The 27,169-nt window shown below is 36.0% G+C and overlaps 2 protein-coding genes across 3 annotated transcripts; both read right to left on the bottom strand.

Annotated features, from left to right (window-relative positions):
* Window positions 1-339: 339 nt before the first annotated feature.
* Window positions 340-24,443, bottom strand: LOC6641256 (ATP-binding cassette sub-family A member 13). 2 transcript variants are annotated; one of them, XM_047011448.1, is made up of 15 exons: window positions 24,351-24,443; window positions 7,901-8,324; window positions 7,694-7,836; window positions 6,842-6,925; window positions 6,644-6,784; window positions 6,512-6,565; window positions 6,318-6,457; window positions 5,246-6,240; window positions 5,063-5,183; window positions 4,817-5,007; window positions 4,398-4,735; window positions 3,693-4,339; window positions 2,363-3,624; window positions 1,602-2,307; window positions 340-1,479 (listed from the first exon to the last, which is right to left on the bottom strand). In XM_047011448.1, the coding sequence occupies exons 2-15, from the start codon at window positions 8,200-8,202 to the stop codon at window positions 562-564; spliced, it is 6,042 nt and encodes a 2,013-aa protein (XP_046867404.1). In that variant the 5' UTR covers window positions 8,203-8,324; window positions 24,351-24,443; the 3' UTR covers window positions 340-561. The 2 variants fall into 2 exon arrangements, with proteins under 2 accessions (XP_046867404.1, XP_046867405.1); XM_047011449.1 differs by lacking the exon at window positions 6,512-6,565.
* Window positions 13,718-14,533, bottom strand: LOC6641192. Its single transcript, XM_023175334.2, has 4 exons — window positions 14,432-14,533; window positions 14,147-14,373; window positions 13,933-14,086; window positions 13,718-13,863 (listed from the first exon to the last, which is right to left on the bottom strand). The coding sequence occupies exons 1-4, from the start codon at window positions 14,493-14,495 to the stop codon at window positions 13,739-13,741; spliced, it is 570 nt and encodes a 189-aa protein (XP_023031102.2). The 5' UTR covers window positions 14,496-14,533; the 3' UTR covers window positions 13,718-13,738.
* Window positions 24,444-27,169: the final 2,726 nt, after the last annotated feature.

Here is a 27,169-nt window from a genome sequence, read left to right as displayed (position 1 = left end):
TAAACCGATTGAGGTAAATTTTATTGCATTGATCGTAATTATGTATTTATGTGATTTATCATTTTAAACTTTGTGGGCCATTTTAAAAATGTTTTTGCATTTCGTTTTTTCTTTTTATTCTGGCCAAAAAGGGGAAAATGTAAATTGGTTAAAAGGGAATTACGTCATTTCGTTTGGTTTCTCAATATTTAAAAATATATATTTTTCAATCTTTGATCCTTTGAGGAGCATGACATTGTTTTTAACATAGATACACAGTTCACACAATACATATACATATACATATACAAAAATATTTGCTAACAATACGATTATTATTATAATTATTTGTATGTCAACCCCGTGAAAAAAAATAATAATAATAATAATAACTTAAACATAAATAAATCCTATTTGAGAGGCTTAGGTATAGATTCAGAACACCGAAAAAGAAAGAAATTATATGTGCCAGAGGTGAGACTTATCACTGGATCGTCCAACATACGATCTTATCACAAAATAAACAACTGAAAGTTAAGAAGTAAACAAAAAAAAAAAGACTTGTCTCTGGTCCACATAGATTTAGGTAGCCGTCTCCTCATAGTTATTATGGAAATAACCAGTTGCCAAAGTGCCACTAACTGCGGCCGATTTGCTAGGCAAATCCGGCGTCTCCTCTAGCTTTTTCTCGAACTTGGCCATTCCATGGCCATTTGTAAGGGTTGTCGTCGTCGTCTTTTTCGGTTCATAGCTACTGCTACTGCTATCCAGAATGCGCTCAAAGACCGTCTCAAAGCGACAGCGGCTGATGGCCAAACGGGCGGGCAACTCCAGACCCACTGTCATATGCCGCATGGCCGCAAATAGTTGGGATAATTTGGGCAGCGATTGCGTCGCACTGTCCTCATCAGTAGCCGAACGCACCTTAACCAAAAATCGCAGAGAATGTGCATAATGCTGCAGCTCACAGGCACCTGGCAAATGCTGTGGCAGCATTTTGGCCAGAGCCGCCTGCTGGGCGGGAGCACAGAAACAGCTAACACTGTAATAGTTTCCATATTGGGCCTTCAGTTTGGCTGGACTATTGCTGGCCACAATTTGGCCGCCCTTTAGGACGGCAACACGCTGACACAAATGCTCGATCTCGGACACTGAATGCGAGGTAAGGATCACAGCTCGACGAGAGTTCAACAGCTGTTGTATGGTCGTATAGACAAACTCTCTTGTCACCGGATCCATGTCACTGGTCGGCTCATCCATCAAAACATTAGGGGTATAGCCGCAACAGGTGATGGCCACTGTGAGTTTGCGACGATTGCCACCACTCAGATTTCTTACCTGTACATCGCTATAGCTTCGCAACTCGTATGTATTGAGTATACGCTCAACAAATTGATCGAGATGTTTAATGCCCCTCAATTGGCCATAGAAGAGAATACATTCACTGACAGTGAGTAGAGGATCCAAAGGATTGCTTTGTGGGCAATACGAGAGTCCAGGCTAAAATTATAAGAAAGAAGAAATAAAAGTGGTTAAATTACTAAATGAAAATCTATTCATAAAAAGTGCCTAAAGCTAAACAGAATTTGAATTTGAATGTTAAAATGGTTCAAAGTGCTCACCTGCTCAAAATGTATATGCCCCACATTTGGCTCCAATTGTCCTGTTAACAATTTGAATATGGTCGACTTTCCTGCCCCATTTTTGCCCAATAGTCCAAAACATTCGCCCGGTTGTACACCAAAATGCACTTGACGCACCGCATACCGTCCGCGACTGTAGGCCAACCAGAGATTTTCGACCCGAAGTGACTCACCGGCTCCCAGGCATGACTTAAATATGGTCTGTATATTGACTAGTTTCAGTTGACCCAATTTCTCCAATTCACGGCGATATTGCCAGTCGAGCAGTAGCTCCAAACGTTTCCATAGACGTCGCAGCAGATGACACTCGATCAGTACGTTGAGTATAAGGGCTCCAATGCCCACCAGGGCCAGAGCTGTGAAATGCCGTTGCAATAGATCACTGGCCAAGGGATGCTTGTAGGAATCAATGTCGTAACGCCTGAAGACCAAGGCGACCATATAGTTTTTGCATATCTCCAAGAGGCCATCGCCCAGGGCGTGTTGGGGAAAGATGAGAAAGGCATTATTTAGCCCATAACGCCAGCTATCCCAGCTGGGACCATCGCCCACAACGCCCAGAATCAGAATGATGCCCATGGTGACTAGGGGTATAATGATATTCGCACAAAAGATCGAGACAATGGCAATGCTAGAGTCACTGAATAACTTCTCGGCCACATGAACCAATGGAACGCAGGCGAAACTAAAAAGCAATTGTTGGTTAATAATATGCAAAAGGAGTCATTCAATTGACTTACCTAAACATTAGGGATAATCCAATAATTCCCGCCAATTGTTGGCGATCCACAAAGACAGGCATATTAAAGATAAAGACCACAGCGAGGCATATAACCAATGTCAACACCATGATCAAATAGTCCCAAATGAAGGCCATTAGCCAATAGGTTATGGCACTTACATTGCATAAGCGCTGCTGCAATTTCTCACCATTGATGCGTTCGTTGACCAAGTAAACAGAGCTGGCAGCGACAACCAAGCCAAAGGCTATCAATAGAATGAACACCATGCATGAGTCACCGGCCTGGCGTAAAACGGAGCTGGTACTCAGCTCGGCAAAGCCCAGTTTCCAGGGTTCGTTCTTTGCCACCAAATCGTAGGCTGAATCATTCAGTGAGGTTCGCAGAATTTGGACATTCAAATCATTCAGCCAGGCCATCATGGAGTGATAGCCCTTGTTGTTATACCATACAGTGGCACCACTGCCATTCAATCCATAGCCACCATAGCGACGTTCCCGATACTCATCTAGACTGGTGAGGACCCAATGGAAGGCCTCCTTCGAGCTATTAAACTCATGACACTGATATCCAGGGCCCTTGTTGCTGGTGCAGTCGTCGTGAAGACGTTGATACAACTTGTTTGTGTATTTACCCAGATCCTCGTGACTCAAGAGCTGACTACTCTGAGCATAGAGGGAGCGACTAAACGGCAGGATCGTATCGAAATCATCCTCTAAACGATAGCTGACAAACCACATGGCGCATAACTCGAATATGGCCGGCAATAGCAGAACGTACAACAACAGGCGATAGTTTCGGGCAAAGTGACGCAAACGTTTGCCCAATAGCAAACGCAATTGACGGGATGCCTTCGGTGGTTCGTCACTCACATCATCCGGACCGGCCACAATGCTGCCCATGGCTGCTGTCGGTTGTCTGCGATAATCGGTTTCATTGCGATTCAGTTGCTCGAACTCTTCCTCCAAACTGCTGCTGCTGGTCAATTGTAAATCGCTAATGCTGCCATCTGCCTCCTGGGCCTGCAAATGCTCCAAGAATTCCACAGCGCCGGGTGTGAGATTTTGCGCATAACTGACACTTATGATTAAATTGTGTGTTTCCTCGGCTGTTGGCATAATTTGACATTGCATCAGCAATTGCTGGGCCTTCTGTACAATGGCAGCAGCACTTAAAGCGTCGGAACAATGCATTGAGAGACTAAAGTGGGATGTGCAAAGATTCTGCAATGAATCTCTGCTATGCTGGGCAATGATGCGACCCTGTCAAAGAGAAAACAAATCAATCATCAGTTCTAAATCGTCTCTGTCGCGATTTGACAATTACTTACATTTCGCATAATCACAAGTGAATCACTGAGATATTTGGCCTCGTCTAAGAAATGAGTAGCAAATATCACAGCCCTTCCCTGACGCAATTGTTCAATCAGTTGCCAGATATCCTTTCTGGCCTTGGCATCAACCCCATTACATGGCTCGTCCAATATAACTAGATTCGGTGAGGCTATAAAAGCAATGGCCACACACAGACGACGTTTGTAGCCACCCGATAGCTGCCACGATGGATAACTCTCATGTTGGCCAAAATTAAGGCTCTTCAGAGTGGTGCGAACCTCCTTGTCCACACTTTCTCCACTGTGTCCAGGTGTTAGCTTAATCTGGGCGTACATCTCCAAATGTTCGCGAGCATTCAGGTTTGGTATGAGAATATTATCTTGCCAGCAAACCCCAACATTATCCTCACCGGCCAGAAGCACCTGGCCGCTTGTCTGACTGATCTGTCCGGTTAGCAATTTGATCAATGTGCTTTTACCGGCACCATTGCGTCCCAGCAGACAGCTGACCTGATTGCGAGCAAAGTCCAATGTAAGATTGGATAGGGCACAATTCTGGCCATAGAGTTTCGTGGCATTGGCCAATGAAGCACCCAACTTGGGATCCAATTGGCCACGTTTAACCCTCACAAAACTGTAGTTGGCTGCAATTACAATTGAAGTTTGCAACGAGTTGAACGGCTTTTGGGTTATTTTACTTACTTTTCTTATAACGCTGATACGCATAGCCAATGGCTGCATAAATAACCAGATCTAAAGCAAACATAAGCAAGGCCATGGCACAATCACTGTTTCGGGGTCCAAGTTGAATCAATTGACTTAAGCCGAGACCTTCCTGTTGCAGCTCATAGCGCATCAACTCACTCCAGCCCTTGGCAAAGGCCGTGGTGAATGATAGATCCACCAGAAATCTTTCAAAGAAATTCAATTTGGCATCAAACATCAGGACTATAATAAATGGACACAGAGTGATGAAGAATAACAGCGAAGTGGCTACAGCTCCAATATTGGCCGAAGTGAAGAAATTCGAACACATATAACTGGATAAAACAAGAAAAAGACACACATAAAAACCAACAATAAGTAATGGATTAGATAGGTTAGTTTGTTTATCACACTACCAAAAAGATATGAGGCACAGTCCAAAACATAAACAGTAGAACATCATAAAGAACCAATTGGTAAAAGCCAAAATCCCTCCGCTATATAGAACAAGGCTAGTCAAAATGAATATGCAGCATAGTTCCAAAAAGCTTATCAATATCCAGGCCATTAGCTCCGAATGGACTTGCAAGCCCATCGAACGCAGTAGCTAAAGGAAAAGGTAGATAAACAATGGATAGCATTCAAAAGATAATCTTATTTACCATACTGTTGCGACTTTCTCGCATCCAGATACGCTCCCGGACACAAATGGCCACAGCCACTACCAATCCTAGGCAATAGGCCACCTGAACTGCTTGCGCTAAGTACAATCCACGTTTGAATCTATAGGAAAACAAACAATTCGGATTGGTGTATACTAAAGCTTAATCAATTATTTAACTCACACATCATTCACAAAGGTGGGATAGGGAAATTGCTTCGTATAGAACTGCATATCATCCACATCGTAGGTAATCTTTTTGGCACCACCCCCACCGCCAAAACTACTTAGTAAATCCAATAATCCCTGACGTTTGACACGTTCCGAACGTTCCTCTGGGACATTCTCATTGAGAAGCAACATCTCTGGATTCATGGTACTAACACTGGACTGATCCTCATTAGCTTCTAATGCTGTTGTAGTCGTCATTGGTGGCGTTTCGGTTGTTTCAATGGTGGTTTCTCCTGTGGTTGTCTTACTATCACCACTTGATTCGACACTCCAGTCGTCATCAAAATCCAAATCATCATCGTCCACACGGTGTACGGTGAATGGGCTGAAGGCGGATTTCAGAGCTGTTGAATTCAATTCCAATTCATTGTCCTCTTTGATGGGTCCCAATTGTTCACGTTTATACTTAATGATACCCAGATCGATCATCTGTTTGATTTGCACAAAACCTCGATGATATTTTAGATCCACTAGCATACTATCCGCTGGTCCAGGGAACCAGAAACGATTCCGATTCTCGAATGTCGGCTGTGTATTATCCGTGTCCATATGCATTTTGTATGACAATTTTTTACCCTCCGTTTGCTCAAAATTAATGGCAGCCAAAAATAATCGATTCTGATTCAATTCATAGGCTCGTCGCTGCAATTGCTCAACACTTGAAACCGCTTCGAAACGATCGGCGGAAACGCATTCCAAAAGATTGCTAACAGTGGTCAAGATGTCATAGATCAATTGATTGGTCCGTATATAGGTGAAGACCCGTTCGATTTCACCAATATCGAACTCATCACCCACCAGACCCTTAACAAGCGGGGAACGCGCCAGTTTCAGGAGATTATCAAAGGCCTCCTGAAAGGTTGCATTCGTATGCAATTTGGTTAATATTGTGGCAGCAGCCGTGGCCAATTGTTTCAGTTTATCCACTTCCTCGAATGTGGCATTGGCCTTTGGCAAAACACAAAAAACAAAACAGATAAGTTTTTGATAACCTATTCGATGAGTGTTCCAATTAGAGTTCTTACAAATTTAATAATGCTTTCCGTATCCGCATTGGGTGGAGTATACAAAATGCGTCCTTGTATAATCGGCTTAACGGTATTCCAAGTCAGTTTACCCTGGTTGGTGGATGTTACATCCAAATACAAACGCTTGCAATACTTGGCTGTAAGCAGAAATAGAATAAGCAGAGTTACTCACAATAGTTCATAGTGCTCACATGGCCTCCAGTCTGAGGTTTGATTAAGGCTTCGACGACGACGACGACGACCGCCTGGAGGACGCAAGGCAGCTCAGTAATATGGATTGCACTCAATCTCTCTATGTCTCTAATCTACTCTACTCTACTCACTTGGCATAGCCTCCAGTTCATTATCATTTGCCGCGCTAAAGTCCTCCGAATCGAGTATATCGTTGACCAATGGAATGCTTTCTGTGCTAGGAAACGGATGTCCACACAAAAGTTTGCCAAATTTTACAAATGTCTCGCGATCTAACAACAAGTATTTAAATAATTATCAGAGAGCAGTTTAGAGATCCAATGTCTTACTTGAAAATAAATGCTTGATATCAAAACTATAATCCACCATGCGCTCGATTTCAGGTACCAGCGATATAATTGCGCTAATATTGGCTAAAATGAAAATTAACAATTTGTGTGTGTAAATTACAAAAATGTTTTGTCCAATTATGTATTTAAAAGGGATTCAAATTGATTTCAAAAACCAGAGGATCAGAGAACCTGGCAGTCCTTCATTGAGGAATCATCATTGAAGCACAAAGGTATAAATAATGAATTATTATGGAACTATTACGGAATTATTAATGAATCATTGAACTAGCATTGCAGAATCATTAAGGAACCAGAAATGAATCATTGAGGAATCATCAAGGAGTCATTTATGTATCGTTAGGGAATCATTAAGAAATCGTTAATGAATCATGAACGAATCATTAAGGAATCATTAAGGAATCATTAAGGAATCAGTAGTGAATCAATGAGGAATCATGAAGGAATTATTTTGGAATCACTAATGAATTATAATTGAATCATGAAGGTATCAATAATGAGAAATCATTAAGGAATCATTAATGACTCAGTGAGGAATCATCAAGGAGTCATATATGTATCATTAGGAAATCATCAGGGATTCGTTAATGAATAATGAAATTGTGAATGATTTATAAAGGAATCATAAATGAATCATGAAAGAATCATGAAGGAATCAGTAACGAATCAATGAGGAATCATGAAGGAATTATTTAGGAATCACTAATGAATTATAATTGAATCATAAAGGTATCAATATTAAAGGATCATTAAGAAATCATTAAGGAATCATTAATGCATCAAGAAGTAATCCTTAAGTAATCGTAAAGGAAATATGAAATGTCTACTTACTGCGTATAATGTCCAAACGATCACTGGTAATCAACGTAGTGATGGCACCAACAAAATTAGCCTTATCGGCCAGTTCCACGACCGCATGGTGCAAACGTTCGTCAGTGACAAAAGCATTTACCACATCAATCACCGAGTGTAAACTACAATAAGAGATACAAATACGATTTACATACATACATGGTTTATTGTATTTAACACACTTACGGTGCTTCTTTCCATTTTGAATACTCTTCATAGGGTTCGGTCTTTAGGCACTTATTCTCTATACTGCATATATATGAGAAGGCACTTGGGACCACTTGGTTTTTGGTGGGCAACAGTCTAGTCGGATATTGGCACTCTTCAATCACTTTTGATCCATATTTCAGTCGTATGATATAGAGTAGCATAAATATAATAACGGGCCATAATAATAGGGTCAGGGTTAGACCCTTTTGACGCCATCGCACAAGAAGATCTTTCCTTAGGAGCACTCCTATCTCATGTCTCTTGAAATGCAAATTCATGTTGATTCAATCTAACTGATCACGATCACGATCACTTAGCCGAGTTTCCTAATTAGGTGTAAATGCAATTTTTTGTTGTAATTTCTCATACATGCATTTTGTACTGCATTTGTTTGTGGGTTCTGAAAAAAAAAATTATAGAAAATATTCCATCAGTTAGAAACAAATTAGAAAATTTATATAATAAAAGTTGCAAACTTCTGCAGGGGAACACAACAAATGTTTGTTCGTTCGTTTGCAATTGTTTTTATACTTTTGTTTCAACAACAATTGTCTAAATATTGGCCAACAAGCTTGCTGTGAAAAGTGTATCAATTGGCTAATAATATAATTTATTATCTCCATTCATGAATGTGCCGTATATACACATACATATATAGTTATTATAGCTTTTGCTCTGCCCGAAGGCCTAAATCAAAGTTCAACAAAGTTGAAATCACATATATGTATGTACACATTATGTATACACTTCCAGCATGGGTATATTGGCTTTAGCAGATATCTTAAGCAAATGAGGTGATTAAAGAGTCAAACGTTCGATCAACGATTGCCAAATGTTTGAAACATCATAACTTTATTTTCTTTAGTTACTCAAGAAGTTTTGTTTTTATTAAGAGTATTCAAAATTCTGTTCAAGTGAAAATAAATAAATCCTGCCCTCTGGTTTGGCGATAATTAGCCAGCCAAATGTGTGAATATGTTTTGTGTTGGATTGTTGGATTTTAAAGTTGGAATTGAAGTTTCCTTTCTGTCTCTCGATATAAACAAATATACTATAATTAAGTCAAAGCTGGCGCTTCATCTGTACACCCACAAATACATATACATACATATATGTTACGTATTTATGTATTTTTGTTTGTTTGCATTTTAGTTTGTGCATTGCTAACTAATTCATAAACCGTTAATTCCGTTCGCTGGCCAGCGGTTCGCCTTGAATTTTTAATGCTTCCCGGGTTTGCAAACGCAAAGAGCTAAATATTTAGTTTAGTTCGAACATACACAATCACAATGTATGTATGTATGTATTAGACCCCACAGCAAACACAAACACACGTTCGATCCATACATTTGTTAGTTGTAATCAACAATAATTATTTTAATTGAATTTATTGACGCTGACGCTCATTGTTGTTGGCCGTTTGTGAGTCATTGACCAGAGGGGTAACTAATTTAATAACTACATATTTAGATTACACACATACTTTAGCCACAAGATATATCTGGCTTTTTACAAGTGAAGATGGTATGAAAAATCACAGAAATTTCAACGTAAACTCTTCAAATGGCTAAAGATTCGTTTGAACTCTCCACTACTTCTGGCGTCGACGATTTGTTATGGCCATTGCATCTCTCTCCTGATGTTTGAACTTGATAATCATCTTTTGAGCTGCCCATGGCTTAAGATTTATTGACCTAAAGCCAATGCAAACCCAGTTTATGTTCTAGATTAAGTTAAAAGAGACACTTGGTTATTAAAATATGAGCCATTAGAAACATAATTATATGATTGTCAGTAGAACTGTTTAAACTGATTACAATCTACACATAAATCTAATGAATAATTATCTATTAAGATATGTTTTCCTGTCCCGGCTAAGTTAAGACATGTAGAAGTTGATGGTCCATAGAATGAGACACAATTTCCTTAGTATTCGTCATGTTTAAAAAGTGCTTTTAAGGGGTTACGCCACCCCTGAAAAAAATAAAAAATTTTTTTTTTTTTTTTGGCTCTAAAAATCTTTTATAGTTTTAAGAATCTTTTACACTTTACATCATATCGGTATTCGAATTAGTTCCGAAGTTACAGCGTTTAGAAGTGAGCGCGGCCGAGTCGGCCCCGACGCGGTAAATTTTTTTCTTTTGCGTTTTTCTCGAAACTACTTTTTTTGAACCGGGGTGTCAAATATCTCCGAGTCTAATGGACCGATTTGGCTTAAATTTTTACCACATATTCTTTACCGTGTTGGGTATCCGCCCACGATTTTTTTGATTTAAGGTCCTGTTTGGAAGTTATGAATTTTTTTAGCCAAAAATGACCTCCAAAAAAGGGCGTTTTTTGTTCAAACAGCCGCCATTTTGCCAAAAAAAATTTGAAAAAAAAAATCCTACGTGGGCGGATAGCCATAGCCTTCCTGAATAACAAGATTTTTTTTTTGATTTTTCGGGTGATGTTTAGCCGAGAAATTTGACACCCCACCTGCAAGGATTTAGAAATCATGGTGGCACTTGCCGACCCATATCTCCGCCATTTTGTTTTAAACAAATTTTTTTTTTTTCAAAAAATATTCTTTAAAGTACCCTCAATCTGTGTATAATAAAAGTTTTTTCCTAAATGGTATACTGGCCGCACAGCAATAATTCATTTTTTCACCTGTTTTTTGGACCTCAGGGGTGGCGTAACCCCTTAAAGGTTTTAACCATATTTATGATTGGGTAAGGCAGTGGCAGATCATCCAGGGATGTACAATGAGGCAAATTGGTCCCCTAAAATATGCAACATTTAGTTAACTAATGTCATTATTATTAGTAATAATAGCAGCTAGATCATACTCTACATCCATATACTAGCCTGGGATTAGAACCCGGATTCTCATTACTTAGTTTCCTTTATGACTGGGCCACTCGGATAACTCATTTACCGCGGCCTTTTAAACTTATTTATAGGGAACTGTTTAAGTGTTCTGCAGTTAACAATTGCTCTCATTATAAACATTGCTTAAGATATTCCAAAAAATGTTTAAGGTTTTCAAAACATAAATATTTGTTGCCCATAACGGTAATAAATCTTAAATTTTAAATGTTACCTTTGTTCAATTATGTTTTAAATTTTAAATTACAAACATTTATTGGGACTTTAAATTAAAATTTATAGTGATTCGTTTTTTCTTCTTCAATCTACCTAAATGTATAAATAAATTGTATTTCTATTTACTCAAAAAATATTGTTCTTTGACATAAATCAAGTGATTAAACTAGGTAGTCATTTATTTTATTATTAAATAAATAGCACCAACTCTGTGAGTAATCAATTATAAAGAACTATTGGTTAACCACATGCTCCAACTCTACAATTCCATGTATCTTGTAGATACTGATAATAAATTACTAATGCTAATATGTATATACATACATACATATGTATGTATATAATGCGAATCGCTGATTATCGCTGATGCTGAGTGTCGAGATCCGAGATCCAAAACAACTATGACAACACTTTAGTTTAATCAAAGTGAAAAATCTCATCAATCTAAACAAAAGACTAATGAACAAATCTATGTGCAATTGTGTACACATTATACATACATATTTGCTCATGTATAAGTCGTGTTTTAAAGTAAAGAATAAAATTATTAATATTGCAATTAGTTTGCTGCAAAAGTTTCTGTGTCAAGTCAACTTCAAATAGTTGGCTATTTGGCAGAGTGCATTGGGCAATAAAAAAAAAAGACACACACTCAGACAAAATAACTACATAATATATGAAAATCTTCTCATTTTTATTGTTACATAAATAAAACCACTAACCATAGAACACATAGATGGGACAAACTCATGATTTTTTGATTGCAAACGCTAGCCTAGTCATGGAACCCCAGAGAACTTCGGGAAAACCCGAACGCTCTCACTCTCAATGAGAGCGTAAAATGGGGAGAGGGCAAAGCAGCTACGAAAAAATTTCAGTCTAGCACAGACTACCGAACGACAAGGCCTACGTCGCTTGTGATTTCGTTCTGTCTATGTATGTGTACACTCGTCGGTACATGCTCAGGCTTCGTAGTGTGTGTGTGACGTGAAGTTGTACAACATCGCATTTCAATAGCTCGCTCGACCAAAATTTTTCATTTTCGACAAAACAGCGGCAATGCGAATAGGATATGCCCCTGTCGAAAGAATATCAAGAAATATTGGCATCAGCTACGTATGTATCCCGGTGGCTGTGCCGATAGAGTGTTTGCTTGGCAATAGGAATGTCGCTGGTTCGAATCCCAACTCGATTATCGTTAACGAAGTTTTTTTTTGTCTATTTTCATTTTGTTTTTTTTTTCCTTTTGTTTATTTTTATTTTTTTATTTTTATATAAATAAAAAAAATAGACAAAAAAAAACTTCGTTAACGATAATCGAGTTGGGATTCGAACCAGCGACATTCCTATTGCCAAGCAAACACTCTATCGGCACAGCCACCGGGATACATACGTAGCTGATGCCAATATTTCTTGATATTCTTTCGACAGGGGCATATCCTATTCGGATTGCCGCTGTTTTGTCGAAAATGAAAAATTTTGGTCGAGCGAGCTATTGAAATGCGATGTTGTACAACTTCACGTCACACACACACTACGAAGCCTGAGCATGTACCGACGAGTGTACACATACATAGACAGAACGAAATCACAAGCGACGTAGGCCTGCCTTCGTCGTTCGGTAGTCTGTGCTAGACTGAAATTTTTTCGTAGCTGCCCTGCAGTACCGGTCCCCGGGGATTCCCTGGGGATTCCCCGGGGACATGTCTCTTGTCCCCTGGGACAAAGCGGCGACACTCCCATTTAAATTGCGGCGACATTTAACATTGCATGTCCTAGCTTTTAAGACTGGAACGACAACCCGGCGACAGTTGTCGCTCCAGTCGCCAAGACAAATGTCGAAATGTCTTGCCGAACGCCGGGACAAACAAGCATTGTGTCGCCGCTTTGTCGCTTTCGTCCCTCTAGTCGCGGTGACAAGAGGGACAATTGTCGCCCAATCGTCCCGTGCACAAGACCATTGAGCGACATTTGTCCCTCCAGTCGCCGGCGACCAAAGCGACTAATAAACAGCCCGGCGACCAGAGGGACAAATGTCGCTCAATGGTCTTGTGAACGGGACGATTGAGCGACAATTGTCCCTCTAGTCGCCGGTACTGTGAAATTTTTCGCTCTGGTCGCCGGCGACTGGAGAGACAATGTCGCTAGGTTGTCTTAGGGACCACAGGGACAAAATAGATAGATTGTCGTAGGGACGATAGGGACAATATCGATAGTTTGTCGTAGGGACTAGAAGGACAACTTCCATAGTTTGTCTTAGAGACCAGAGGGACAATTTCCATGGATTGTCCTAGGGACCAGAGGGACAATTTCGATAGTTTGTCTTAGGGACTAGAAGGACAATATCGACAGTTTGTCCTATAGACTAGAGGGACAATTTCTATGGATTGTCCTATAGACTAGAGGGACAATTTCTATGGATTGTCCTAGGGACTAGAGGGACAAATTCCCAAGATTGTCGTAGGGACCAGAGGGACAAATTCCCAAGATTGTCATAGGGAACAGAGGGACAATTTCCATGGATTGTCCTAGGGACCAGAGGGACAATTTCCCAAGATTGTCCCATGGACTGAAGGGACAATTTCCCAACATTGTCCCATGGACTGAAGGGACAAAATCGACTCAAATTGAAATTAAAATATACAATTTCATTTAATTATTTTTTTTTTTACTTTTTTAATTTTTATTTTTATATACATTTCTATTTCTAATTTTTTAATACATATATCAAATATTGGCCTCCTCCCTTAGCTTGCGGTTTTTTGCCTTGTTGGCCGTATTCTTTGCGCAAGCCAGTGCACTTCGAAGCACTCCTTCCGCTGGCTGCCCCGGATGTATCGTTCGAATTGCCTCTGGAATAAAAAAATTGAAAATATTATTAGTAATGAAAAAAAAACAATGTTTACAATTATTGTACGTACCCATTATCATATTCAAAACTTTTGGGTATGTCCGAAGGCTCAATTTCCCGTTTTTGCCGTCCAAATTGTGGCTCTCAATGACACCTTCGGAGAATATTTTTTTTATCGACTTAGTTAAAGCCGCTTGGCCGAGGAGGGCAGACACTTGGGAGGTCTGTAAAAATAATATAAACATTAAAATTCACTACTTTCTTTTTAGTATCAATGTACTTACATAATCTTTGCTCCTCTCCGGCGTAATCTGCTCCTCCAAATCTACGATCTCCAACACCGACTCCAACGGGAAGCAAACCCGGCGCACCTCGTTGGTGTTTTGCCCCATGGCCATATGGCGCATTAGCGCCGTCTGTGTCGCCAAAGCTTCTTTCAGAATGGCCAACTCCGCCATTATCGCCGCTTGGCCATTCGGCTCCTCATCAGTTTGCGTACTAGCATCTGCTTCTGAAATTAATTATAATTATTATGTAAAATTGGATTGTGGAATAATACAAATACTTACTCCGCGAGACCGACTCAAAAGACATACGGCTGAGTTTTTTTGGTGGTTGTTGTTGGTCGGCCATTCTAAAGTAAAAGAATTTATTAGTTTTTGTTTAAAAAAGAAGAAAAGACCCCCCCCCCCCTCTCCCCTTTTTTTTTTTTTTTTTTTTGGTTTATCGAACCATGGTAGGTGAATCTTCAAAAGATATCTAATGCGCCGTCGCAATAAATATGCCCGATTCATACTAATGCCTACGGACTAAACACCTCCATTTCCCCATTTCGAACTACCTACACATGCAGCAAGGGAACAACAACTAAACCGCCCTTGTACGGCATGGCTACCGCTTTGGTCACAAAATCGGACACAGAAAACTTTTCCAAAGTTGATGCCATTTCTAAATCTGTGAAATATATCCCTACACTGCTTGAGCTTATAGGCTCATTATAAAAACTTCTAATCTGTGCAAATCTATTCCCTACAATAAATATTTCACCAAGCTGCTCTGTGAAAGAAACTACCTGAAATGGGATGCTTTCTCCAATAAAACAAAAATTATCTGGCCTTCTATTACTAAGTGTGCATCCCTTTACTTTTAAACAATTTTCAACTAACTCTATTTCTTCTTCCTCCCCCACAATTAAACTATCTTCTACGATTTTCCTAAAAATTTGTGGTAAAATTTGCGTTGGCTTTCGGACAAATCTTTTAAGAGTTTGCAAATAGTTTTCGAAAGAGTATGAAGAGCCAGAAATCGGATCACCGATTTGCTCAACAGTCTCTTTTAAGTGGATTAAGCTGTGAACATTGTAGGAAACACTGTTTTCCCCAAAAACAAGTGGAAAATTCTCAACAAATAAGTTTAACATTTGTTGAGAAGTTTCCACATTACTATGTCTCTGCTTTTGGGAGCATAGCAACCTGTAAGCACAGTGCAGCAACAAAAACTCGTAATACTGGTCATCATTCATTGTATCTTTAAGAGCTACAATCCCAGTATACAACAAAAACTGCCTGTACTCAGTTGCCTTCCAATTGGGAAGCTCTACTAATGATCTCGGCTTCCTTGCAAACTCTTTTGGAATATATTTTCGCATCGATATTAAGGCTTCGGATATTTTTGCTTTGTCAGTTTTAGAAACTTTACTGACAATTTTATTTGTATTTAATCTATTTAAAAATTTTCGCATGACACCCAATTCAACAAGATGCATGCAGTCGAGTGGTATTTGTGTTATCATCAAAACACCAATTTTTTCAAATGCGGACTGAATGTTTAAATATTCGGCTTGATGATGCGAAGGATACTTTCTATTGCGAAAGTCTTCATCTGAGATTAATTCAGCACTCTTAGTGCTAAATGTTAAAACAGAGTCAACTTTTCGTGACACCTGAATGCATTTGCTACAACCGTGACTGGAAGTATGACCAGGCGTGCCAGTAACAAATGCTCTTGCAGGAGCATCACACACAATACCGCGAAGTTCTAAGTGAACTTTTTTATTTCCAATGGTTAACCCATTTTGAATAATCTCGGACAACTCAAGTGTGAATTTGGACAAAAATTCATCGGAGTTAAATGGCTTATTGTGACCCATAAATACTCCGATCGGCAAAACAGGGCATTTATAAATATTATTTAAACGAATAAGTATGGGCCACAATTGCGCTCGCGAACTTTTAAACAACGGAAGTCCGTCGACATTAATATCGATGCTTAATACATCGGGAATCTTCGGCAAAATAGAAAGTTTATTTAATTGCTTCGACAAGCCAATATGTAAATAGGTGCCGCCTCCTATTACAGCAATGTCAGGCTTTTCGGAGCAATTAAACTTATAGAAGGGCTTAACTTTTAAATTATGTGAATTTAAAATATTCACTAATTCAATAGCACAGCTTCGTTTTGGTTTATGCTTTAAATACCAATTTTCCAATTGTGCATTTAAGCCATCACCAACGTTTGCTTGTGCTTCTATGCTACCTATCATATCTCCTACAGTGGCCACAGTTTCTTCCTCCACTGACAAAAATTCCCTGCCTTCTTGAAACTGGCCACTTTCTTCAGCACGTTCAACAGTCCCTAATTCTAAAGAGGCACTTCTAGAATTCAAAGCGTCTCTTTCCCTCTTAACTAACCTACGCATTTGCCTACTGCTTAAAACTTTTCCCGATTTATTCATTATTTGCAATTTTAAAAAAAAGCGTTTGGCTGTAAAAAAAAATATTTAAATATATATAGAGATGATTATAATTACAGTTACAGTGTTGAAAGAGATAATAGAAACGGTATAGAATTTATTTTCTTTTGTGTCTGTCATTGAAAAAATCCTTTTTTTAGATTGACTCAAATTTATTGCAAAATAATTTAGTGGATTCTCTTCAAAAAAGACAAATTTGAATATTGTAAATCATGAAATTAATTTATTATAATTTTTTTATGAAAAAAGGGAATTGAAAATTCGTTAATCAGGTTAGCGCAATCGGAGATACACTCATGATGAAAATAATATGTACACAATTTAATTGACCAAGCTATAGCAACAACATTAAATGTTAAGGGGTGTACATATTATTTTCATCATGAGTGTATCTCCGATTGCGCTAACCTGATTAACGAATTTTCAATTCCCTTTTTTCATAAAAAAATTATAATAAATTAATTTCATGATTTACAATATTCAAATTTGTCTTTTTTGAAGAGAATCCACTAAATTATTTTGCAATAAATTTGAGTCAATCTAAAAAAAGGATTTTTTCAATAACAGACACAAAAGAAAATAAATTCTATACCGTTTCTATTATTTCTTTCAACACTGTAAATTTTATGATTTTCCTTAACGAAAATCGGAATAAAAATATAATTATATGCAATAAAAATGTTCTTTTCTTTTCCCAAAAAAAAAAAAATTTGCCTTAACTAATATATTTCTAAGTGACAATATTTAAAGTTTGAAGACTTAGAAGAAAAATGCGGAGCGCGCAAGCAACTCGGTAGTCTAGGGGCAGTGGTCGTGCTTGAAGTTGAGGAGAACCTGGTTCAACCCCCGGCGGAAACTTTTTTTTTCAATTTTTAATAATAATTATTTAATATTTTTCAAAAAATTATTTTCTTAAGATAATTATTTAATATTTTTCAAAAAATCTTAAGAAAAATATTAAATAATTATTATTAAAAATTGAAAAAAAAAGTTTCCGCCGGGGGTTGAACCAGGTTCTCCTCAACTTCAAGCACAAAAAACAAATTAATTTATGAAAAAAAAAATTTTTATTGCATCGGCACGCCCCGGGATCGAACCTGGTACGTCTATGTGATTAATTTTATTGGCAAAATTTGTTTTTTTGTTCCTTTAATGTTCTGGAACATTCCACTTACATACATATGTTTTTTCTCACTGTTTTTTGTTTTTCTTTTTGCAATTATTACTCTTAATGTTTATGCAATTATAAATTTGAATAGTGTAATTTATAATTGCATAAAAATGAAGAGTAATAATTGCAAAAAGAAAAACAAAAAACAGTGAGAAAAAACATATTTTTTTTTTTTTTTTTATATAAAGAAAAATACAAAATGTAGAAAAACAAATTTTGCCAACAAAATTAATTTTTTTTATATATTTAAAATTATTTATATTTAAATAACACTTACCTTTATTTTATTTTGAAAACACAATTGATTTATTTATTTTTATTTTATTTTGAAAACACAATTGATTTATTTTTAACAGCAAAGCTAATACACCTGCTCGCACGAGAATTAATCGCAAATGCACAGAGAAACGAAAAAAGCAAAGCGACGCGCGCATAAATCCGAAAGGGAAACAACAACAACAAAGCACAGATTTACGAAAATTCGGCTTAGCAACAACAACAATGTTGTGTTACTTTGTCGGTTGTTGCTTTCCGCTTTGTCGCGTGCCGAAAACGTAGAGTATAATTGGGCACAACCGGTAATGGAAACCTGTTTGCCAACATAATATGAAATATATCTATAAAAGGTACCAATTCATTGATTAAATAATCAATGTGTAATTAAAAAATGAATTATCTTAGAATATAAATTTTTTGTGCATAAAGAATTCAAGCGCCATCACGTTTATTTTCATTCATAGGTAAATAGGGTATACAAAAATCATCGTAACAAAAATTATTCTTTTCGACTGAGAAAATTTTTTTTCCTAAGTTGTTTTTCGGCAGCCGATTGGGTTTCGATGACGAAATTATTTCGTTCGGGTGCCGTCGGCTAACCTCAGCATGAAAAACGCTGGCAGAATTTTTCTCTGCCGACGTCTGTGGCTCGGACAATTGGGCGACATTGTCAACGGCGACAATTTGGTACTGAAGGGTGCTTTGCCCTCTCCCCATTTTACGCTCTCATTGAGAGTGAGAGCGTTCGGGTTTTCCCGAAGTTCTCTGGGGTTCCATGACTAGGCTAGCGTTTGCAATCAAAAAATCATGAGTTTGTCCCATCTATGTGTTCTATGGTTAGTGATAAAACTTTATATTTTGTTTCTTTTCGAATTTAATTCTTTAGTTTTCTTAACTTTAGTTTGTGGTAAATTTTGTTGAAACATATGTTTTTAATTTTAGTCAAATATTACAAATAAAAACTTGTGTTTTGAATTCAAGGATATATACCATATCGAGTAAATGACTGTCATAGATCTTCTAGTAGAAGAATCCGAATAAGTTTACACAACTTTCAATTGCAAAACAAAAAAGGTTTAAAAGTATTTCCAACTCAAAAATATATATTTACACACAATTTTTTATATTCTCAAAGTCAAATACATTCATAATATGATAACTAGAAAAAGTATTTCAGACCTGTTCCCGTTTTTGATTCCAAATAAATTTATCGAAAACGTAATTGGATATGTGTTTCTGTTAACATTTTCAAAATGAATTTCATCGATTTTAAATTTAATTGTTATATTCAAAAACAGTTTCGTACAACAGTGTTCGTACAACATGACGTATGTGTGATATTTAGATAACATCTTGACCCAATTGAAACTGTCAAATGTATTCAGTTGCTTAATTATTTAGTTATGTCTGGAAATATCAATACTAAGAGACAACAAATACCTGTAATACTAGCCTTGATCTATAGAACACGTTAATGTTAATGCTAATCGGCAAATCATATTATATTGTTTGACTAGACAGACACCAAAAATCAATGCACACAAAACACTTTCGATTAATTTAGAAGAGAATATATCTACCTACATATACACATACACATATCTATTGACTTAAGTCTACTTTGTTGTGTTGTTATGTCTGAAAATAAGTTGAAATCGAGAATTAGAATTAATTAGCAGAACGAGCAGAATGGAGAGGGGACAAAAAAAAAACCCTAAACGAGTTTTGATGGATAGACGGAACGGGCTCAAGTTGAAATTAAAATCAAAAATCCTGTTTCGCAACAATTAAGCGGCAAGTGCAAGCGACTTGTTTATTTCTTTTCTTTCTTTTTCTCTTTGGGGTTTTTTTTGTTTTTTTTTTTTTGCCTTTTTGCTTATTTGCTTATTTACTCATTTTATTTTTTATTAGTCTAAAGGTTGAAATTAGTTGGGCTTACTTGCACTTTAAAAATAAAATATATATATGTAAATATATCCAAACAGCTGTCCATTATCGCGATTCTTTGCGTACAAAGGGGAGGAATGAACGAAAAAATTACTCTGTAACATTAAGTATAGCAAAAACTGATACCATCAAAAGCGATTACGTGCCCGGAGTATCTAATTGGTGTGTCAGTACATAGATAACACAACTTGTTTGACTTTTCTTCCGCCAATTGAAAGCGAAAGAGAAAGACGAGCAGAGTGTTGACCGTGCCGTCGTTTATATACTCTAACAAAAGACAAATCAATTAACGTCGAATGGACACATCTTCTAGCTTCTTCTAACTTATCGAAGTGGTGACCCCGACGTGGTTGTGAACCTGCTTTATCTATACCGCTGTTGATTACTCTATCTTGTTGCGACACTAAAAAGGAAAACAAATTTTATGAACCAAGTGTTACATTCATGTTTAGGGTAAAGGGTATACCATATATGAAAGGGAAGGTGTTGGTGCCACAAAATGTGTTAACTGCAACGAGTCATTGTTGTTGTTGTTATTGCAATTTTTTAGCATTCCTACTATTATTAGCTTGTTTGTTTTGCTTTTGCTTTTGTGTTATGTTTTTTCAACTGTATCGCCTTGTAATTATCAGACGAACGATTTTCCCACTTGATAAGCCCTAGAAAAGAAAAATCAACCTCAGTCCAAATAGTTGATCCCTCCACAAATGCAAATGAAAATTGAAAACTGATAAGAAGCTCTCAATTCTCAGAAAATTGCGTATTTATATTATTACCATCATGGATCAACTGCATTTTCAAGAAAGTCAAGAGATCACTGGAACATTCCGATTGAATGTTCCACCATTGAATTCTATTGACTGACAATACGAAAAGAGTTGAGCAACAAAGAATTCATGTTTTTCTGAAGTTGTCAAGTTATTTGTCTAGATTTATTCATTATATAGAAATATATTTATAATAATTATACATAAATGTTATTAGGTAGATTTCTAGCAATTGCAACGAATTGTGAAGTTCGAGGTCTTAAGCAATTTCAGAAAGTTAAAAATATTGAAATTAAATCGGAATCAGATTGGAAATATATTGTCCTTTAGCCCCAAAACTAAAAAGTAAATGTTATGAAACAAATTGAATGAAGAATTCAAGTGATTATGAATGCAAACAGTTTCAATTTTGAATACATTTGTTATAGGGTATCTTAAAGTTTAGTCATTTGACTGATGAGCAAATCTCTGTCTCTGTCTCTATTGCAAATCCATGAATGCAAAACAAATCAAGTTGAGATGAATGCTCTCAGAATATGCAAAAATAGGTCACCAACTCATATTTCGTCTGACCTTAACAGCCGATGCACAATTTGAGATAAGAATCAGTTTAGCCCCAAGAACACCTTGGTAACTAAACTAACTAACTAACTAGCTAACTAACTCACTAACTCACCCACAAAAGCCCATAAACATTAACCGGCAACTGTACGATTCTAAAACGATACTAAAAATGAAAAACGTAATGTAACAAAAGTTTAAAAAAATAAAAATAAAATAAAAATACAAAATAGCTAAAAAAAATCTGGCTACAGATTAACAAACGAAAACTCACTTATACTAAAGTTTAACCTAAGCGCAATTTATCATATATCTATTGGCAATTTGACCTTGGCCATGAGTCTTCAAATTGTTGCTACTAAAAAGTAAATCAAACAAAAGCAAAATATTAAATGAATTCATAAATAAAAAAAAAAATGTAAATAAACAAAATAAACCCGTTTCTTCCATCGTTTACTCCTCTCCCTATCCCTCTCTCTCGCTCACCCAGATAATATTTCCATGTAATGCAGTTTTTTTTTTCTTTTTTAACCTTTTTTTTGTGTTTTTCGATGATTATTTCAACCACTTAAAAAAAAAATTGTAAATTTGCATGCCTCGTGGCATGGAGGGAGTGCGGGGAGCAGCTGTGTGGTTGATAAGGGGAATGGAAGATATTCAACTAAACAAGTCGCGTGTGAATTTCCACAGCACGCATTGCTTATAAATTGAAGGAGCATATGCAGTTCATCGAAATGCATGTCAAATGCGGAAGGAAGCATTTCCAATCATGATATATTCTTAAGCATTTTATCATATTCGATCTTTTCGGATTGTTTAGCGATCTCAATCATCGCAGAAATCGAATGTCGATCCCTTGTTCTTTTCCACCATTCCAACTTATCCAACTCCAGAGATGGAAAAGGAACGCATTGATGATTTGATCTCCTGCTGATCTTTGCTCCTTATTTGTAAGGATCGTTGATGGGTTTGGATATCGACAGTTAATCTCTTGTTTCTTTCCACTATTTCAACATATACAACTCCAGAGATTCAAAAATAGAAACGTTTAAATATTTTGTGATCTTTGGGATCTTGGAAATTTCTTTATTCCCATTTGATTTGAACTGATTCTAATAAATTCCAATCTTGAATATATGAATACAATCAATCAATCGATCGGCAATCAAATGTTATTTATAGCTACTCGTATAGGGTATTAGCATTTTGTTTATGCCGGTTTGGCATTACCTTAACTATTGCAGTCGTTTGAATGATCAGCATGAGTTGGCAAGAATCGGCCAGAGAGTTGGCCTTAGTAAGTATGTATATTGATTCTTGCCCATATCATATTTATAACTCGCTTCTATAGGAAATGTCTGTATGTGGCTATAAATATTTCTATTCCCCTTCCACTCCGTTCTTGCAATTTTAATTCTTCTTTTTTCTTGCTTTTGCTTATGTTTACGTTTTGCTTTTTTCTTTAAGCCTGTTCAGCAGCTTGGCAAGGTCAGAATTAACAACTTGCAACAATGCAATTAATTGCTGATACGAAGTCTAGAAATTTGTTTTTAAAAATGCGGATTTGTTCGAAAATTAACCCAAAAGAAGAATTCAAAAATTTTGCATACCGGGAAACTATATTTTGTTTCCCCATAAGATAACTCACTCAATGCACTTGAGTACGTGTTTGGAAATCGAAACAAGACGCCAACAACAACAACAACAACAAACTCCACTAAGGTAAAAGACCTAGTCATACATATATATACATATATATTTACATATATGTATGTTGATGCATAGGTAAATGCATTTTAACCGGCCAATGCTATGCGAAATTTCGGCTATGCTTTGGATCACATCGACTATGTAATACACTTTGCTCCTTTAAGAAGTCAATTATAGTTTACTTTGGCATTTCTATTCCAAACCTTACTTGAGTTGAGTTTGAATCTGCTAAATTAAAGTTATAAAATAAGTCGGACACTATTTCGAATATAAATAAATAATTTTTATATTTGAATTCTTCAATTAATTATTGTTGAATACTTTAATTTGTGAGTTAATTTGTGTTTATAAGGTTTTGAAATACGTGTCCTAAATTTTTAAAACTTATAACAAATTTTCAATACGTTTTTATGTTTTATTTTTAATTTCAATACTAAACCGGAATGGGAAATTGCCAACATTAACGTTTATTTTGTTGTATTCTTTTAATTTTTGTCCAACTTTTTGAGTTTTATCAAATGTATTAAACTAAAATTTATTTTGGATCTACAGCTGGCAAAAAAAAAACAAGATTTGGTTTAACAACAATGAAATTATTTTTCGACATGTTTTTTGTTAATGAGAAAAAATTTTTTTTTTATGTTCTTTAAAAAGGAATTTTCATGGAGTATATTAAATTAAAAAAAAAAAAAAAAAACTATGGTCTTCTAATGGACAATTTCAAAATTCTTATTGAGTATATCAGTAAAACTTAAAGGACAGTTTAAGGGGTTTAACCTTGGATATTAGTGTATCGAATATAAACAATTGATATTTTGAAGTGTAAAGCATTTCTTTAACGGTTTCACTTTCATTGTTTTTATTTTTTGTTTTGATTTTGGGTTTTCTGCTGTGTCTGTCCCTTTGTTTCATTGGCGTGAAAGAAAATAGATGAAGAAGAAAGCAAGAGAGGCGAGAAAGAGAGACGAGGAAGAGGGAGAGCGAAAGAGAGATGCATGTATGAAAGTAAGTGTAATAGAGTAATGTGCCAAGTAAATACACAAAAACAAAAAAGAAACGAATAAAAATTGAATAACTTTGGTCGAAAACAGCTGTCTTTAGGTAGGAAGATGTTGTTTTTGTTGTTGTTGTTGTTGTTGCTGTAAATTACAAACCAGCTTTTCCAATCGAAACTTGTTGTAATGGTTGTTTATTTTGTTTGTGTGTGTATTTTCTTATTTTGGGCTTGTTGCAATCTCCCATTCAGAAGGAAGTTACTTAAAACTAAAAATACAAAAAAAAAAAAAACTAGTTGGCTTACTAACCCGCTATGCCGATAGTTGCCGCTGAGATACTTCACTTTTAACTGGACTGGGAAGAGATCAGTTTCAATTTCAATTCACGAATCATAAACACACACACACACACACATACACATAAATTAATCAAATTAAAATGCCAAACAAAAAGACACTAAGCAAATAAACATAAAAAACCAAAAAAAATCTTTAGTTTTTATCACTTTTTTTGTTTAAATCTTCCTCATCAGTTTATGTTGTTTTTGTGTTAGTTTAGTTTAGGAGAAGAAACACAAAAAAAAAAACACCTTAAGCGACATGCACACACACGTCTGTTGCAAATGGTTGCCGCAATTGAACTGAGCTTGACTAAACACGCTTACGGAAAATTATTTAATTCCGTTGTCTGATGGCGCGATCGCTTCGGTTTGATGTTTTCGGTTATCGTTTCCAACTTCCCACCAACAGAGAGCCAGAGCCCTGAGTAACTGAGCAACTTTATTTTTTTCGTATTGTGGGCGGCGGCAGAGGCAGAGACAGCGGCAGCGTCGTTTGGAGACGAAGTTTTTATTGTTGTTGTTGTTGTTGTTGGAGTACACGCATGTTAGCAACATGTTGAAACCGGCAGCAATAAGCGGCCGGCAAGCGACCCCAAAAACAACATGTTGTACAATTTCGGATGGTTAGATTGATGGCCTCTTCTTCTAGTTAACTGTTTTTGTTCTTCTGTGTGTGTGTGTGTGTATTCTAGTTAATAATTAATATGTCTTTTGTTTCCTCAAAAAATGTCAACATTCCCTTTAGTCTCTCTCTCTCTCTCTGTGTAATTATAGAAGCGAATGGATGTGGACAAAAAAAAAGAAATGTCCATTCTAATTTATGGACCACCTGTACTTAAATAGAATGAAATGCGTATTTTTATTTTTGCCATTATAATGCTGAATTTGAAAAGCAGTCGGCCATATAATCTGTATTCTAGTAATAATTTCTCTCGTCTTAATGTACTTTGTACCCCAAACTAAATGTCAATACAATGTTAAATGATGTGGAACATACATACTAAAATGATATAATCATTTATACAATTATTTATTTTAGATACTATATACAATTTTATATTCAAAATATTTTGAAAACTAACAATTTGGAGAATTATAAGTTTAATAATCCTAGAGACTGCAGTTTTTCTATTGAACGATTAAAGGAACTACCAAATAATTTCCAAGGATATCGTTAAAGCCTTATAAGCCCTGAAATACCGAACTTGGTTAGAAGGCATGAAGGAGATGCCTATAAACTGTTATAGAGGCCAAACTATTAATCTTCAATTCATTTCCAATTTTTATTTTTTTTTGTTATTTGGATTCTATAAAACGTTGCCAAATACATACTTTTTTGTTCTGAATTTGGGGCTTCGTTTTGTAGGTTCTTGAATACAACTTGGAAACAAATTTTTGAAAATAAACTTCTTCTTTGTTAATTAGATAATTAAAGCCATATACAGGGTGCGCATGGTATTTGTGGATATTCAACATAAACCGCTGAAACCAATTAGCATCCTCATAACACTGTTTCTTCTCTGAAGATTGCACTTAATACCGTTATGGTCAATAGGCATAAGGATCATTTGGTTCGGGCTTGCAATTGTGTTCGGTCCCGGATTAATTTTATTGAGTAAACAAATAGATATATAACCAGTAAATATTGTTTAAAAATGTTGTTAAGATTCATTTAATTTTGTTTGAAATAAAAACTTTTTGATTTTATTCTTACTCCGGCCTCAAACACAACTTAATTGCATTCATATTTTTGTGTACCGACAAATAAAACAAAAATTACATTGGCTGAAAGTTGGAAATTTGAAATGTGCCTATACTTTTTGGGTTTACTGTAGACCTGTTGTGGTTCGCAATAACGCCGAATTGGCTAATATGAACATACATACATATATCTGCAATGAGAAAAGTTTTTTGTTTGGAATCGCGCAGTAATGTATTGGAAGTCCTTTTAATTGCCTCATAGTGAAAATCTAAAAGAACTAATAGCTGTCAAGGCATTCGCATAGGACAATAGAGTCGGCAAATTTTGGAGTTCAAAGCGTCAAATATTAAATTAACTAAATTTCAATAGTCTTAAACAGCCACAACTTTTATTTCAACTTACAATAAGTAGCAATTGTATAAAGTTCTTTTTGAATCGCAAAGCCATTCAATTTAGACCTAAAATTATGTAATTTTGTTCATATATAATAGTGGAATGAGTTTTTATATTCCTATATAACATTATTACCTCATTGTTTATTGTTTCAGCATTTGCTTTGAGTATTTTGCAGGGATGTTCTGATAGAAAATTTAAACTTTACTATGTGTAAAAAAAATACTTTCAAACAAATTCAATAGGAGCATAGTTTTTGCATAGCCAAACATCATTTTATAAAAATTTCTGATCATATATGTATGTATGTATGTATGATTTAAATAGTTCTAAATGAGCTAATTTTTTGATCATAAATGACTTTTTTGTAGAAAGAATATGGTATCGTAATCACGACTGCTCTTAATGGATATGATTCCTTTTTTTAATCAGATTCGACTCTTTTTAGAGTCACATTTACATTATATACGGCGATAGCCCTAATATGTGTTACGTTACTTTATATAATTTAGATTTTGAGCATATAGAAAAGTCAATCAACAGGAGGGGTTAAAAGATACTCATTAAGGTGATTTCTGATCAAAACAAAACTTTTTTTTGGATCGCTTCTTGCTTAAATCTAAAACAATTTTTTATTTGATCCAGATTGATTTATAAAGCTCACCTATTTATAATATTTAATATTATAAACC

This window comes from Drosophila willistoni, assembly GCF_018902025.1.
Source record: "Drosophila willistoni isolate 14030-0811.24 chromosome XL unlocalized genomic scaffold, UCI_dwil_1.1 Seg141, whole genome shotgun sequence".
NCBI lineage: Eukaryota > Metazoa > Arthropoda > Insecta > Diptera > Drosophilidae > Drosophila > Drosophila willistoni.
This window is presented reverse-complemented; position numbering and strand designations above follow the sequence as displayed.

Excerpts from the sequence above, each read along its gene's own strand:
- LOC6641256 (XM_047011448.1), bottom strand. The coding sequence starts at position 8,202 with ATGAATTTGCATTTCAAGAGACATGAGATAGGAGTGCTCCTAAGGAAA. Across the intron at positions 6,241-6,317 it reads CGGAAAGCATTATTAAATTT|GCCAATGCCACATTCGAGGA; the intron begins GTAAGAACTCTA and ends GTTTTGCCAAAG. Across the intron at positions 4,340-4,397 it reads GTATCAGCGTTATAAGAAAA|CCAACTACAGTTTTGTGAGG; the intron begins GTAAGTAAAATA and ends TTGTAATTGCAG.
- LOC6641192 (XM_023175334.2), bottom strand. The coding sequence starts at position 14,495 with ATGGCCGACCAACAACAACCACCAAAAAAACTCAGCCGTATGTCTTTT. Across the intron at positions 14,374-14,431 it reads TTTTGAGTCGGTCTCGCGGA|AAGCAGATGCTAGTACGCAA; the intron begins GTAAGTATTTGT and ends AATTAATTTCAG. Across the intron at positions 13,864-13,932 it reads AGTTTTGAATATGATAATGG|AGGCAATTCGAACGATACAT; the intron begins GTACGTACAATA and ends TTTTTATTCCAG.